Source organism: Vanacampus margaritifer, chromosome 11 (assembly GCF_051991255.1).
Source record: "Vanacampus margaritifer isolate UIUO_Vmar chromosome 11, RoL_Vmar_1.0, whole genome shotgun sequence".
NCBI lineage: Eukaryota > Metazoa > Chordata > Actinopteri > Syngnathiformes > Syngnathidae > Vanacampus > Vanacampus margaritifer.
Window position 1 is genome coordinate 17,127,848 of NC_135442.1, and position 17,052 is coordinate 17,144,899.

Sequence of the window (17,052 nt, forward strand, 5' to 3'; positions counted from 1 at the left end):
CGTCAAATATCGATATACAACACAAAGTAAATATCGATGTATATTTCTGGTGGTAAAATATAAATAGTAGTTTGTGTTATGTGTTTATAATATAGGCTACTTTTCCCCATTTAATTAGGCAAATTTGTTTGACTTTGTCAGTATTGGTTCTACACATATTCAACAGTTACATATGCCTGTGATCATGTATCATAGATGATTTTATATGCAGGTTTAATATATATTAATATATATATATATATATATATATATATATATATATATATATATATATATATATATATATATATATATATATATATAATATTACGAAAATGTTGCAATATCATCGTATAGCGTCCAGAGTGGAGCATGCAGGACATGACAGCTCTTCACATGCGGCAAACGTGCTCAATGTTTGATCAGCTTTTACGCACGCGCGAAACACATCAATGTAAACATGTGTCGCCTGTAAAGGGAGTGGCAATCAACCAGTGGCTGCGTGGCCGAAACTTGCACCTTGTCTCCGTAGTCTGCGCTTCCTGAGGCCAAAGATGCGCACTTTGGAGAAGATGTCCACCAGGTTTCCGTTGCACAGCCCCTTGTTCTTGTTGGGGCTCCTCCGGCGCCGGTTGGTACAGGGCCGGTCCAAATGCTGCTCCCGCGCCTGCCTCTTCTGCCGGATCAGGCCGCTCGCGATGGCAGCGGCCATGGCTGCCCGATAGCAGCCCCTCTAGCCGGGAGGCGCTCCGGGTCCCGCGGTGTGCGCACGAAACGGCTCCCCTCCCCGGCCACCGGGTCACGGTCCCGGCATGGTGGCGGCGTGAGCGGTCCGCTCCGGTCCAGTATAGTGTCCAATGTCACTTTATTATTTATTAAAAAGAATAAGAACTCTCCTTGCTGTCCGAACATTACATGATAAAAAATGAAGTGTGTTTATCATCAAGGAAATCGTGCGTAATTCCGCATGAAGGGAGGAAACAGTCTTGAAGAAGAACTAACGTTGCCTGAAAGAGGTATCCAATAGAATACTCGAGATTCACATTTTTAATACTAAAAAGAAAAAGAAAGGTCCAGTTGTGGCTTGCAGCGTGCTCAGAGGCAAATGCACTCCTTTTTTCCCTCCTTTTCACAAGCCGGGCTTGTCCTCCCTCCTCCTCCTGCTGTCAGCCGAGCGCGCGCGTTCACGCTGCTGTTTAAGGGACGCTCGTGCATGTGCACACAAAGAGCCGCTAGGGGGACTGAAGTTTGTTCCGGAGCAACACGTCCGTATGCATGCGTAACTTGTCATGGGATTTTTCAGGCATTCGCAGAACGCAGAAGTTCCGATGCGACGAAACCACGTACCCAAAAGAACGATAAATAAAATAATAGAAGTCCACACAAGCTGATCCCAGAGCAGTACAGACGACGTGTGCGCATAGTGACAGGCTGCGTACTAAAATGTGCGCATAAACTCTGGGACGTAATAACCCTTGAGTTTAAATTGAGGTGCACGAATTTGGATATACCGGAAGTCGCTGCTTTTTATGCACTCAACAAGTCACACACACCCTTTCCCCCTCTCGATTTAGGTGCTTGAACAGAAGGGGGTATTTAGGAGGAGTTGCTATAATACTCGTATTTATTAGTTTTCAACCACTTAGCATGAAATAATTCTGCTGCACTATATACAAGATCTCCAATGTCACATTTTTAAACGATATAATAGTGCAAACATCTTACTATTATAAATATATATTTATATTTATATTATATTAAAGTATGATAAATTATGCTATACACCAAAATTAACTTATTTCGTACTACAATTTTATTTTATATTTTTTTTTCCATATTTTTTTTAAACTGTCATTATGCTATCTTGTGCTTTAATTATTTGCACTGTGAACTTTAAAGCTGCCTTATGGAGGAATTTGCCCAACAAGATCTTTACCATTGTCTTTTAATTTGATCATTTATTACTCAAACATATTCTAATCATAGCAGATTAACACTTTAGCTGTTCACAGTGGGTACACCTGCAAGCCTCTGGCCAAAAGTTTTCAGACTTGATTCGGGTTTGAATTTCCCGCCCTCTGTCTGTGGACGTGATGTCATGTTTGCATTGTGTACACGAGGACGGAGTGTTTCATTTTTCGGCCACACGTGGCAGTAGTGATTCAAAATTCAATTTTATGCATTAGATAGCTTTAATGCTTATAATGCACCCATACATAAAATGCATATTTATGGTAAATCAATAAAATGCAAGTGTAATGGTAACAATATTGTTACATCTGTATCAACGATGACACTATCAACGATGCAAGTGAACTTGCATTGCACATTGTCTATCAGTTAATAACTTTTATGGCACATCATAAACAAACAGAGGACCAGTGGGAGATACTGTTGTTGTCTACGGCCTTGCATCTAGTTATGTGCCCTTTATTTAAGCCCACTCAGCACCATGGACAGCAACATCCACTCAGTAATGATACCAATGTAGAATAATAGAAGAAGAATAAAATAAATAAAATAAATATATATATATATATATATATATATATATATATATATATATATATATATATATCACAAATCACAAGCATCCAAATTAAAACTCGAGAGAGCCATCTGCTGTTTGTATCTGTAATTAAAAGCTCTAGGCTGCAAAGAGAGCGGACGAGGGAAGGAGGGGTTGTCCCGGGGGCTTCCACGTGCACCTGTTGAATCCAGCTGTACTATTATTGGATGGCGAGAGCTGACGGATGAGCATCTGCACATTCATTCATAGTCATCCATCCTCATTAGGGAAAATACCGTATTTCCTCCCTGAGATAGATGGGATTAAAAAAAATACATCAAGCTGAACACAGCTGATAAGAGAATTAAAATTCACACAAGCAAACTCATACAGAAGACCTTTTTTCACGTGTTCTTTACTTAAACACGTGCAGGGATTGCAATGCTGCATCAACTGGGGGATGTAGTAAAAGGCTGCAACCAGCAGCGGACACTGTCAGACCGTGACAGAGGCACTATGTGGACGAGCTACTCATCTAATCATACCGGAACAGAGTGCTCTGCTTGCCTTGGTGCGGCAAAAAGGAAGAGGAGCAATAAGATACAAGCAATCAAGCGGAAGACTGACCTTTCATGACACGGACTGACAGACATGATATTTCACCTCAGCTTTGGACCCAAGAGAGAACGCAGCAAGCACATAGCAATTAGGGTTTGAACATGAACACCTTAAAACATTGGTGTCAAAACCAAGGACTGTAGGTGAGCCACATCATTTCATGTGGAAAAAGTAGTCGAGACTGGGGCTTGATGTTTTTTACATATTTCTTGGAATCACTACATCATATATGAACAAAATTCATACCAGATGGATCAAAATCTCAGATACATATTTTGTATTCATGTCACTTTCATATTTTGTGTCAAAGAGGAATGATACATAAGTAATCAAATAGTCAGTGTAAACGTGACATTTTACCCACCATTGGTTAAGTTGTCTCACCTATGGGGCAAGAAGTCACACTGGATTTTGAAACTAACTAACTCTATATTTATAGTGCACTCTAAAACAACCCCCGCAGTTTTTTTTTAAGATTAAAACCCAGGTTCAGCATATACAATGAAAACAGCAAAGGCCCCAGAATTGAACCCTGAGGAACACCATACATTACGTTACACATGTGAATTCATGTTCATATTGCACATATATTCCTTCGACCACTTTCTTTCTCTGCTCGACATAATTAGTATGAAAGGATTACAATAATATAGAAAACACAATCACTGCAGCCACAATTCAACAACTGAGCACACCAAATTCCCTGCAGCACAAACAAGCCAAGCAATAGCGTGATCCCCTTCAGCCAATGATGGCCAAGCGTGGCGTATCATCACAAATCTGACGTCCGCCAAACCCCATAGACTGACTCACCGAACCACAGGGGTTTGATCGCACCCTGGTTAAGAACCACTAGCCTATCACAGTAGTCTTTGGGTACGAGGCGGTGTACACCCCAAACTGGCTAAAAGTCAATCACAGCCACTGGAAAAATGTTGACCATCAAATATTATGTGACATGCATTAGAATGATTGAAGTTCTTAAGAGCTGCTGGCAGGTAGTCCGTGGCTCTCAGCCTCAAATGCCCCGTTAACCTTTCTTAAACTCAAGATTCAAAATTAAATTGAATTACAAAAAAAAGAAAGCATCACCAACCACTTGTTTCCAGTCACATCATCCAAATGCAATTCTGCCATACGAAAACCAACATGCGATATTCATTTTGGTGGTGTGGTTCAGTGGTAGTGTGTTTGTCTCCCAAACCAGAGGTTGTGGGTTCAATCCCATGCCATTGTGACCACATCGAAGTATCCTTGAACAAGGTACTAAACCCCCAGTTGCTCCTAATGCTGTGTCATCAGTAGGTGAGTGAGAAGTCAAATGTAAAAAGTGTTGCGGGTGGAAAAGCGCTAAACAAATGAAGTACAGTACCATTTTCAATTTGCTTATTCTTCCATACAGAGTAAATTCCGGAGAATAAATTTGACTCTATTTAGATATGGACCAAAAAGACTCCGTTTTAGAGTAATATTTACACTTGTAAGAGAGAAAAATAAAGACTTGCAAAAAATAAAATAAAGTCACTCAAGGGTTGAGAAACGAACTCTCGACCTTCAGCTTGGGAGACAGCCGATCTACTCCCCGAGCCACGCAGCTCCTGTTGTGTGTTAGTATATCAATCAGGGCAGGTGGAATCTTCCTAACTCTAAAACAATGTTTTTGGTCTCCTCTTGTAGATAAGCAGACAATAGGAGGGGCATAGCTCAGGTAACAGTGTAAGTGGCAGTCTCTCAAACTGAAAGTCATGAGTTTGTTCCTAAACCCTTAAAGTACTTTTATTGTTTTTTAGATTTCTTTATTTTACTCTCTTCCAAGTGTAAATGTTAGCCTAGTCTAAAACTAAGTGTATTTGTTCCCACTCTTTGTAGAGTCAAATTTACTCAACAGAATTGTGTATGTGACAACTAACTCTAAAATGACAGATATGTTGCCTCCAAACTACCATGTTTGCAAATGCTAGCTCTAGTTTTAAGTTAGCTTAGAATGACTGAAGATGCCTTAATCTCTCCAGCCACTCAAATGCACACGTAACAGTGCAAACATTTTTTATACGGAAGAAGCTAAAATATACCAAGTTAAAGTTTCTGGGTTAAGTAAAATGGTTAATTGGCACTGATCAGCACACAATGTGCTTTTCTCTTCTGAGACGGAACACGACCCGTGACCACATAGAGAAAGAAACGTAGGTATTACACTTTTTAGCTGCGCCCTCTCGTTGAGAAGATAATTGCAGTGTAACAACTTACCCATGTGACAACAAACCCCGGTCATCTAATTTGTTTCTACTGTCACACGCTAGTTACCTATTCAAACAGTCTAGTAAGCGGGGCTGAAATTAGCTTTTTTTCTAGATGAGGGAATAATTTCTACACATGTCAAGCATGTGCCTTTTTTATGGCTCACAAGGTACAAACGACAATGCTCCTTGATTTATGCATAGAAACAAGTGGCCAAGCAAAAATGTCTGACTTCTGTAAATCCCTATTTTACAATACAAACAGCCGAGAGCACAAGACTGGCATATGGTAATTCTTTCATCAGCCCAAGGGGCGTAAATGACGACGGTTTTTGAATTCTGCCTAACACACTGTTTGACTTCCTGTTCCTGCCCTGTCAGCTCCAAGTTAGCAATTCAAACAGACTAGTGGGCACTGAAACTTGCATCAAAAGAATAGGAAGAGAAACATACACCAGTATCTATAACAGTCCAAAGCATACCACATCATATGTCTGAGACTCAACTTGAAAATCCATTTTAGGCGAAATGTCAATAATGAAAACTCAACTTTTTGTTGTGTAGATGAAGACACTGCAATGCAATCTATAAAGCATTATATAATCAGAGGCAGACTTACTAGTAGGCAATTGGCTACCTAATGTAAACTGATTAATAACATTTTTTTCAATGTTAATGCAGTTATTGTTTTAGTTGTAATTCACACATCAAAACACAAACAATTGGTTTTCCTTGGGCCCCCAAATAATTGAATATGCCCTTACATAGCAAAAGGGTGTGGCATTTTTAAATTTTGGCATATGTGCTATATAAATTAACCTGTGGTCCCGGCTACTTTGAAAACTGAATGACTATGTAGTTGCTTTGAAGAGAAAGCATTACAATACAGTCAGAAAACAAACATGCACGCAACATCTGCATTTCCAATTTCTGTGACGCTTCAGCACAGCACAAATGATCATTTTGGGGACAACACACTAGCGGCCGAATGCTCTTGTGGCACCCAAAACCCGTTAGGTAAAAAAAAAAAAAAAGCCATTAAGATATCGAGCGCACACGTACCTACATTTTTTTTCCTCCTGTACGTAAAGGCACGAGCCTCCATGTCGGTCCCATTCCAAAGCTCACATTAGCCGAAAGCTTCCTCTCCCGATCCCCAATGCCGGCATTTATACCGCCTCTACTCAGAGTTAACATAGTTACGGATAACTTGACAGGTGACCCCCCTGAGCACTTTGCATTCATTTGCTTACAAACTGCAACAAAAACATGCACACTTTATACGTCTAGTCACGTAAAAATAGATAGTATGTATATTTTTGACACTTTGTCTGCAGTATATGACTAATTATAAGCCAGTAAATGACAAAGGTAGGAATCTGAAAATGGTGAAACTATACATGTCGTAATTTTTTTATTTTTTTTCATGTGATAGTGGAGCCAGTGTTGAAGAAGGAATTGGAACAGCCCAATTAACTGTTTCCACCACATTTGCAAACTATTATATAGGATGGCAAAACAAGTACTTGCAATGTACTGTAGCAAATAAAAATACACTTTACCTTTTGCTTGAAATATTAATTCAGAATTAATCATCCATTTACAAATGGCAGACGCCAAGCTCTATAGTTCTTAATTTTATATACACAATTATTGTGGCTATGCGTGTATGGAAAATTAAGGGTTTAAAAAAAATGCATAGATGCAATAGCCTCGTCTCATCAAGACCAAACGTTCTAATCCAATCTGCTTTGAGGAAATGACATTAGCGGGAGTTCAATGTCCTGCAGCGACGCCACAACAAAATGTCAGCCGACACAACTCGGATAAACAAGCCAACTGATGAGGATTCTCGCCGCTTCGCCTCCAGGCCGCGTTCCTTCATCGCTTCTCAATACAGGCAAGAGATGCCTGAATTACACAACATGAGCACATTCGACTGCATTTCAGGGAATAAATTTACTCTTTACAACAATATGTAAACCACAGTTTGTCCATATTGAATGTGTGTATGTATTAGGGGTGTCAAAATTAGTGCGTTCATTTTGATTTAAGTTCCTTTAATGCCACAGCAAAATTTAGCAGTAATAATTTTAATAATAATGCATATATTTGTGGAGACTGGGGTCAAGTTGGATTTTACAATTTTAAAAATGTGCAGAATTTCACAAGTTACTTCATATTTAAGATTAGATAGCTCTTAATATGAAAAGAAAAATGCACTGTTGTCACCAATGTCTTACAAATGGAATGATGCCATCTAGTGGCAGAAAAATTACCTCAACACATATCAATATCACTCGATTTTACAGTACAGTATTTTTTTCAAATTTTAACTCAATTTGATGAATTATTATGAAATTATTGTATCAGTGACTAAAAGATGCAGCCATCTTTCTACTAGTTTAACATTTTTTTCCCACTTTTGTTAACAAGATCATGAAAACTTGTTATTTTAAAATTATCGCACATTTAGAACAGATATGAAATTTGTGATTAATCATGAGTTAATTATTAAAGTCATGCGATTAATTACGATTAAAAAATGTCATCGCCTGACACCCCTAAATATATATATATATAAATATATATATATATATATATATATATATATATATATATATATATATATATATATATATATATATATATTGTAAGTGATAGTTGAATGATCCTCATGTGACTGTAAAATAGTTCCGTTCAAACGTTTTGCAAATAAATTCACTTAAGAACACGCTGGCAATCAACAGTGTCCGCCTATAATTCACTGTACGTCCTCCAGGGAGTGGACAGCGGACATTGTGACCCCGACCACAAACCTTTAACTCGCCGGCTCATCATCCCGTGAGCAAGTGTCATAAAATCATTTAAATGTACATCCTATAATGGCCGCCAGGCACTCAAATATGCCTTGGGAGACTATGTCGAGCCACGCTACAATTTGTCTCCCTCCGGAGAGCATGATGGAGCACTGCCCCACCCCCCTCCCCACCACCCTTAGCCCCACAACAGCATGAGATTAAAGCCTAGCCTGCGGCGTGAAGCTCTCTGACAGGGACACTAATGAAACACAGCAAGTGCCACTCAAAAATAGCCCACTCGCCGCTTGAATTACCTTGATAATACTTAGATTGTCATGATTGGCTGCCCCCCTGAGGGAGGGAAACAGTGGAAAAGCTTCTGGGGAAAGATGAGTGGTTACCCTGAGAGCATCCTGATTGAAGTGTGATGACACCACAATGACCTGATTGCTATACCTTTGGACGACAAAGGTCAATTACTTACAGCCGAGACTGCATTTGGACAGTGTTAAAGAGATCTAGGAGATTTCTTTCCAAATACGATTTTTATATTTGAAGGGCCAAGCCTTTGCTGCAAATAGTAAAAATCCAAGATAATTGAAGCCAGCACCACAAAATGGAGCTAAAACATTTATCGATAGGCCAACTTATAGTGTGACTTTTTTTGCGCTTTTTTTTTTCTAATGCTAATGCTAATGCTCATCATACAATTATATATGGTGATGATTATCATAAAAATCTTGTGAGATGAGTTTGTCACATGACTTTTACATAAGGGAGGCGGAACAATGGCGTGCAAGTGATTAACCAAATCTCCCTGATTTCCTTCCTCTAACCTTAACCCCTTTGTGGCCTTTCATCACGCTAGCAGTTAGCAATAGCAGAGAATAATTTGGCAAGCAGAGCCAAACAGCTCGTCGTCTGCATTCTGATCACACATCCATACCGTCCACATCCTATTTTTAAGGATGCGGCAGTGGAAGAGGAACGGCGAGCTTCGTCAGCAGTTTGACGTTCCTTCGGGAAGCCCGGAGCATCGCGGGAGAATACCAATTAGTTGCAAGTGACAACTGCATACAGTATGTATGGGGAATTTGCATGGAGGAAAAATATTAATATTAATCAATGATTAATGCAGGTTAAGGCCATGAGTGATGGTGAGTTTAATAACATGCTATTGAGGAGGGTTGCAGGTTAAGCCATATGAAATGAAGAAAATAAGGCCTGCATAAGCTGCTGGAAATGCGTGACTGCGACACAAGCATGAAACTGGAAGCAAGACCACACACGCACAAGCACATGCATGCACACACACCAATCAATTAATTAATAATCCCATCTAATAAACATTAACTTTTATGAGTAGGAACCTGAATGTAAACCTTTGAATATTTCACCAGTCAAAAATGTTGTAGGTAAAGGCACGAATGTCAAATTATCCAGTTCCAGATGTAACTTATAATAAAATCGACCTTGAATGTTTCAGGCCTGCTTCTACAGGGACATTGATACCTGTCAATCTATTGCACTAAGGTTCTCCAAAATACGGCATGGGGGCCATCTGTGGCCTGCCATTCATTTTCTGTGGCCCGCAGCATTTACTAAAAACGACATTTGACACTGCCCACAAGGCAAGTACATTTTTTTTTAAAAAGCAGTGGAGGTGGGTAGAGTGAGAAGGGGGGTCTTGAAAAAATAGGTGTGTCACAATTACTAATAAATTGGTTTATATATTTTTGTGGTGATTAAAGGTAATTCAATTTTAGAAGCAAAAATGGTTTCTTCCACTTTCTGCTCTGTATCAAGGTCCGATTTATGAAAAGATTAATGATCTGCAAATAACCGTTTTTAAAAAAGTAATCTTACAACTTGCTCTTGTATTGGATCCGAATGTGATGATGGGATTTGCTGGCTGTTCAGCGCAGGGGTGGCTCTATTCTAGTGAAATACAGGGCCGAGAACACACCAAAATCTTGAAAATTCTCACTACTTCTTTCCAAACATCACAAACTTTGAGGGCAGCTCTCAAATTCACAAGACAAATCAAAGCAGAGTCAAATAAAAATGCCAAGTCCACCAAAAAGTTTTTTTTAATGAATGAGTCCTATTATGGTAGAAAGCACAAGTACTTAAAAAAAACTCTACACATTGCTATTCAAATACTGTATATATCGATTATCTCAAACTATGCATGGCTGAAAAGCGGTCAAGTGAGTTCATGTTGTATGCCAAGTCACAAAATTAGTAAGACTATTTTTTGTTTCCATTTTGATTTGTAAGATTTATTAAAAACACATTTTTAACATCACATTTGTTGAACATTGAGTTTGTGAATTGATGTTCCTTTGTATTTACCTGAATTTTGCTGTCACACTGTGCAATGAAAATAACAATAAACATTTGACAGAGTAAAGAGATAAATCTAAACATTACTGTCATGTCAACTAAACATATGAAAACACGATTAACGGAAGAATGCTGCAGTCACTATAAAATATATGACATCTTTCCGTGGGCGAAATGGTGGAGGTCTATTACATGCTACTACTGTAGCTAGATGCATTATAGGCTTCCAATAAGGCAGGCAATCCGTTGAGAATGAAGAATCAAACAGTAATGATGTCTGTAAAGGTTAACATTATGACCTCGGGCGCCATTAACTGAGGCGGCATCAACCTTTTGGTCTTGCACATCAAAGAAAATGATGAACAAGACGTTTATGGAAACACTGATGGTGCCACTTTGCAAGCCAATGAGGTGACGGGCATGTGAGTGACGTCACTAAATTGAGATTCAGAGCAGCATTGGGAGTGGAGCAAGTGGGTGGGTATGAGGCAGGCAAGCGGCGAGGAGACAGACCCAGCGTGTGCATTGTAACTCCTCCCACTTGATACGACTCAATGTTTCCTAAAACCTTTGATGGAGGTGTCCTTTTCAATGAGAATTAATTAATTTTTGGAAATTTTTATTTAAATCTTCACACTTGATATTTATAATTTATTAATTAATGAACTCATTCATTGTCATTGACGACTATAGACGTCAAAAATTCATGTGAACTATTTCTATTAGTTTAACATTTTTTCATTTTATTTCATTTTTTATGAAAACCTAGAATTTTTTTATTGAATATCTATAACAGATATAAAATTATCATGCGATTAATTACGATTAAACGGCCCTTATTTTTATTTATTTCTTTAATTAGGCCCGCCAGGCGACTACATTTTTAAATTGTAATTAATCACATGACTAGTTAACTAACAATTAATCACAAATTTTATATATGTTCTAAATTTACAATATTTTTTTCTAGGTTTTCATACTCTTGTTAGTAAAAGTGGAAAAAAAATGTGAAACTAATAGAAAAAGTTTAAATGAATTTTTGACGTCTATAGCCGTCAATGGCAGTGAATGAGTTAATAAGGCAGAATTTTTTTTACTTAAAAATTAATTTGACACATATCATTACAGATATTATTTTAATACTTATATTATTTGATTACATATTTATAATGTATCTTTGTTCATCCATATATGCCAGCGACGTATAGTGACAGGCAGAACAATTAAATTCTCTTCTACTAGATGGCAGACGATACATCATTAAAACTGTATCACGTTCTGTTGCCATTCATTTATAGTAATAGCTATGTGTTCAACTAAAGTAAAACACATTTGTGAGTAAATTAAGATCATCATTATTTTGTGACAGTTTTGTTTGATGGTGTGTTGTGAGAATTTGTGTAAAATATAAGGAAAATGATGAAACGCTGGTTACTAGACGTGGTGGCATAAAATGATGTTCTGAGGGAGATGTTGCACATGCTGTACTACCACTCGGCCACTAGAGGACAGTGTGGCGCTCAGCACGACATTACTGCAGGATCACACACAAACACTTTACTCACCTATATGCTTTGCTCGCTTCCCCTCCCTCCCCTCGTCTAAAGCCTCATGGTCAACTTCAGCGGAGAATCAAGCAAAAGGGGGCAACCTCTAAATGGAAACCCATCAAGTCCGATTTGCCGAGGGCCAACACAGCGTGGAGTGATATCATGAATTAAACATAGATCACATTTATCCAATGGAGGAAAAATAAGCGCTCTGTCCAAACTGGATGTTACAGTTCAATCACATCCCTCGAGCTAAAATAAGAATCAAAACAAAAAAAAAAAGAGTAAGAGAAGGAAGAAGCCTTCAAGTGGTCATTAACGTGTCACGTCACACTTGTTCTGTTTTGACATCTCCATCTGATAATGGCAGCCCCCTCCAGACTCCAAAGTGAATCTCTTGATCAAATCCATCAATCTCTCCTTTAATGAAGCTTCCACGGTTGTGACAAGTCGATGAAAACACTGCTGAGAAGCCTTCATCTGACTTGTGTGTATTTTGTCATAATTCAGCGCAGGGCAAAAAAGACAAAGACACTTTCGATCATGCGTTGTTTGAGTAACGCTAATAGATTGTCTCGTGCAAACCTCCGCCAAGGCCCATTTATTTATATTTACTTCCTGGTTTATGATGGATGACAAATAGATGTACACCAATGATGGCGTACAGTAGATATTAAAAGTTTACACATCTTTGTTTTTGCTGTAAAAAAAAAGAAAAAGACACCTAGATAAATATTTTCTAAACTTTAACTTGATCTATAAGCTTAATGATAAATCAATTGTGGGGAAATGAAATCCTTTACAGATGGTAATTAGAAAATAATCACCTGAAATTATGTGGTTGCACAAGTGTGCACACCCTCTAATTACTGGGAATGTATAACAGTGCTCAGAATGAAGCGATCGCATCCAAATTCATGTTGATAGCAGATAGGTGCGTTTGATTAATCCCACATAAAGTTTGGTTGTTGTAATAGGCTTTTGCTAACTTTTTTTTTTTTTTACTTTCTAGCAAAAGCCTGAATATTTTGTGCCAACGCAGACCAATATTTGGAATTGGTCATAATCCCCTATAACTTGACTAAGGCCCCGGTTCCAGCTGAAGAAATAAATAAATAAAGCAAAGGCCCATTGCTGCCAACACAATATTGCATTGTATGTGGGTAAAGTGTTGTTGGGATTGCCCCCAACATACTTTTTGCAATTATGGCCCTCACTGACCAGTTTTCTTCTTGTGTTTTTATCAGTTTTTGAAGGCGATCCACTTCTTGGTAATGTGCCATATTTTCTCCGCTTGATGATGTCACTTTGTTCCACGGTATTATTTAATACCTTGGAAATACGTTTGTACCTTTCTACTTACTGACTTGTGCATTTGAGCATCAAGATCCCGCTAATGCTATGGAAACTCTCTGCAGATCATGTCTTGTGCACAAAGATGAAATGGCAAAAAAGAAAGGAAAAGTCTACTTGAACATTTGAACTTGTGTAGCGTGTGTGCTGATTGACATTTAACAGACATTTGAATGTGACTGGTTAATTCATTTATGTCAGAAAATTTCAAATTTGTACAAGACTAGTCAAGCTATTAAAAGAAAAAAAGTGAGATAAAATATTACACCAAATTGTATTCACAGACAAATGTATGTAGGCTGTAAATATGAAAAAATAATTGAAAATATGTATATATTTCAGATTAATAAAGTTGTAATTTACTAGAATGAAGTAAAAAATTGACACGTGACAAAATTTAAGGCTACCCCAGACATAAAATGCAACTAAATATTATGTCAATAGTCAAAATTCATGAGAAAAATCTTATTTTTAGTTGCCTTAATTAATACAGTTGTAATTACAAAAATAAGCTCAAACTACTACTATAAAGTTCTGACTTTTTTGTTGTTGTATTAATACAAGAAAACATTATCCATCCATGCAGAAAAAAAGTTGCATTTTGTTTCTTGCAATATTTCATTTAAAGTCACCATACATAAGCAAAAATGTATAATTTGCTCAAGACCTGTAAGTTATATTTAACAAAATAACAATTACCGTTAAAAAAAATAATAATTTTATGAGAATTAAATATATATTTTAAGAAAGAAATCAAATTTTTTGGAGAATAACGTTGACTTTATGGGGGAGAAAGTACATAAAGAAAATAGACATTTGTGTAATAATAATTTGTATGAATTTATCAGAATTATGATAACAAAAAAAAAGGCTTGTATTTACGAAAATATCGGACTTTCTGGAAATGGAGAAACACACGTATAAGCAGAGAACATCGTCAACAACAACAAAAACACATCAAAGGCCAGAAACGCATGGACAGAAAAGCCCTCAGCCATCACAGGCTCAACACTAATTAGGCATCCAATCAGATTGCTCCGATACGTTTCCCTGTGGAGTCCCCATCCTCAAGCGGGTATTGGTCAATTTGAATGGTCTCGTAGGGATTTATATATATATATATAAAATGTCTTAAAAAAAATTACCATATAGCGAACCAAAAAGGTTCTTTGTAACATTTTAGTAGCCATTTATTTAGCTTAACGAAAGTCATCATGAGAAACATCTGTCAATATAATTAATAAACCGTGTCAATCAAAAAGTGAGTATTTTATTATTTTGGAATGTGTGATGATGTCAATTCATTTCCACATGTTATATAACACAGACCCATATAGATCACAGCCAGAGGATACAGAATTTCCAATAGCAGTGATGCGGCGTGGTACAATTATTACGCTGTCTGCTCTCGGTCCGTGTGAACAGGGACGCCTGATTTGATGTCGGGAGCAGGCATTAGCATTTAGCGATCAATATTGCTCTTTCTCTCATGTCAGAACAGCACCTTGGATTACAAAACAGCCAATGATCTCATTTTGTTTGGCTTTTTAGACTTTACTTCACTCTCTTGGGAAAACAATAACAAAAATATCAGGGAAATATATGACATTAGCCGCATGCAGCACTTTGGCATTTACACAATGCACCTCCATTAACGAGAGCGTATCTGAGAGTAACTGATGCTTTTGTATGCCAGCAATGATGGGCTCATTCTTTTTTTTTTTACTTGGCCTTTCATTTCAGCAAGATTAGATCATAAACTAAACAAACATGAAACTGTTACACGACATTGTTTGATTTTAGCTGCCTCAGTACGTACACATTAAATTAATTAGCCGTTGCTATTGCTGTTAGAAATGGTTAAAAAGGACAAAAGATTAGATGATAAACTAAACAAAAATGAAACTGTTACACGACATTGTTTGATTTTAGCTGCTTCAGTACGTACACATTGAATTAATTAGCTGTCGCTATTGCTGTGTTTGAAATGGTTAAAAAGGACAATTTTTTTATCTATCCTAAAAATCCTATGAGTAATATTAGTGTTATTTTTTTACTTAATTTATAGATATTTTTATGAAAAAAAATATTATATTTTTAGAAACAATATTTTGGATTTAATTTATTTTTGCTGTGCTTTTGAAAATGTGCCATTTATATTTTCCCAAAATAGTTTTTGGTATTTTTGAAAAGAATATATCATTTGGATTATTACATTGATTTTATCATGGTTGAGGAAGAGTTTATTATTATTATTATTATTATTATTATTATTATTATTATTATTATTATTATTATTCAGTACATTTTATGAGTGTCAATTATATGCTAATTTTCTCTACTTGTGGGGCAGGTCCCTATTTCCCGCAAATAGCATGAGTTGACTGTTTTTTTTTTTCCATGAAGTGTAATAAATTACATCAGGACTAGCCAAAAGTCACAACAACTGCAGTGCTGTACGGTATGTGTGCCTTTAAACGGCGTGGCCCAGTGAGTGACATAAGGAAAATGGCTGGTTATCAATCATGTGAGCATCTGGATGTAGTTTTTTGGCCTCCTGTATTATGGAAAAACGTGTGTGTGTGTGTGTGTGTGTTGATTTTATATTATGCAGAGCAGCCCTTCCCCACATCACTGCAGGGTTCAGTGTCTGCTCTATGGTTATCATCACACTTAAATTTGCATGTTCATCGTCAGGGGCTAATGAGGACTGACACATCCGCAATTACTTGTGACACACCAGAACTAAAATATTTAAGGCACGGGGTGGAAGTTGGCATCATATTATTGACCTGCTGAAGTCCATAAAATGCTTCAAGGGAGTCACGCTTTGCAGAACGAATTCAACATGGAGGCAGGCAGAGTGACGTCATGTTTTCGTCTAGAGGATATACGGCTTACCTCTCATCTTAAATCTCAATGACGTGAAAGAACTATTGAAGCAGCATCCATGTCAAGTCAATGAGAATCTACTGTCAGGGTGCACGCATACATTCTCTGCTTCAGTAATTTTATGTGATAGACAATGAAAACGCCTGCGTTTAAAGGTCATAGGTTGGCAAGACTGTTGGATTGAAGAGGTGCTATATTTATATGAAGCATGTAATAAAGATCTAACTACAATTTAGTTATGCTGCATTAGAGAGAAAGTTCATTGAAATTGCAATATATAAAATTATGTTATAGTAAATATAATCATTGGCAAATTACTGTATATAATTACAAAATATATATTTAGAAAATATACATTGCTTCACTTTAAAACAAATAAAAATAATTGATTAATTAGAGCATGAATAACTAAAATACCCTTTTTTGTTGTACCATTTTGCACCGCATCCAACCCTTTTTGTTTTGTTGAAATAAAAAAAAATCTATAAAAACTGTTTTTCAACATGTTCTAAAAAATTTAATGTAATAAATATTGCATCCTTTTACTGTTTTTCTTGTGTTACCTCTCCTCCCTTATCATTTCGGTTGGAGTCTATTGAAACATCAAATAGGGCAACAATGTAAAATTCACATGAATAAAAAAGAAATAAAAAGAATAACATCACAAAAGTAGCAAATACTCATCAAACAGCAAATATTTCCCATACATGTAGTAATGTAAGTGGAGTGTATTTCCGAGAGGATGTATGTTTGTTATTTGGATCCTT

At 37.1% G+C, this 17,052-nt stretch overlaps 1 protein-coding gene across 2 annotated transcripts in view; it reads right to left on the reverse strand.

Annotated features, from left to right (window-relative positions):
• Positions 1-17,052, reverse strand: part of fgf14 (fibroblast growth factor 14) — a 96,214-nt gene that overhangs the window by 35,247 nt on the left and 43,915 nt on the right. Inside the window, exon 1 of one of the 2 annotated variants that reach the window (XM_077580221.1) lies at positions 499-1,149. The exons of the other annotated variant lie outside the window; for it this stretch is intronic. Within the exon in view, the coding sequence (XP_077436347.1) occupies positions 499-691 (193 nt within the window). The 5' untranslated portion in view covers positions 692-1,149. Of the gene's footprint in view, positions 1-498; positions 1,150-17,052 lie in introns of those variants that run through there. 2 annotated transcript variants of the gene reach the window in all.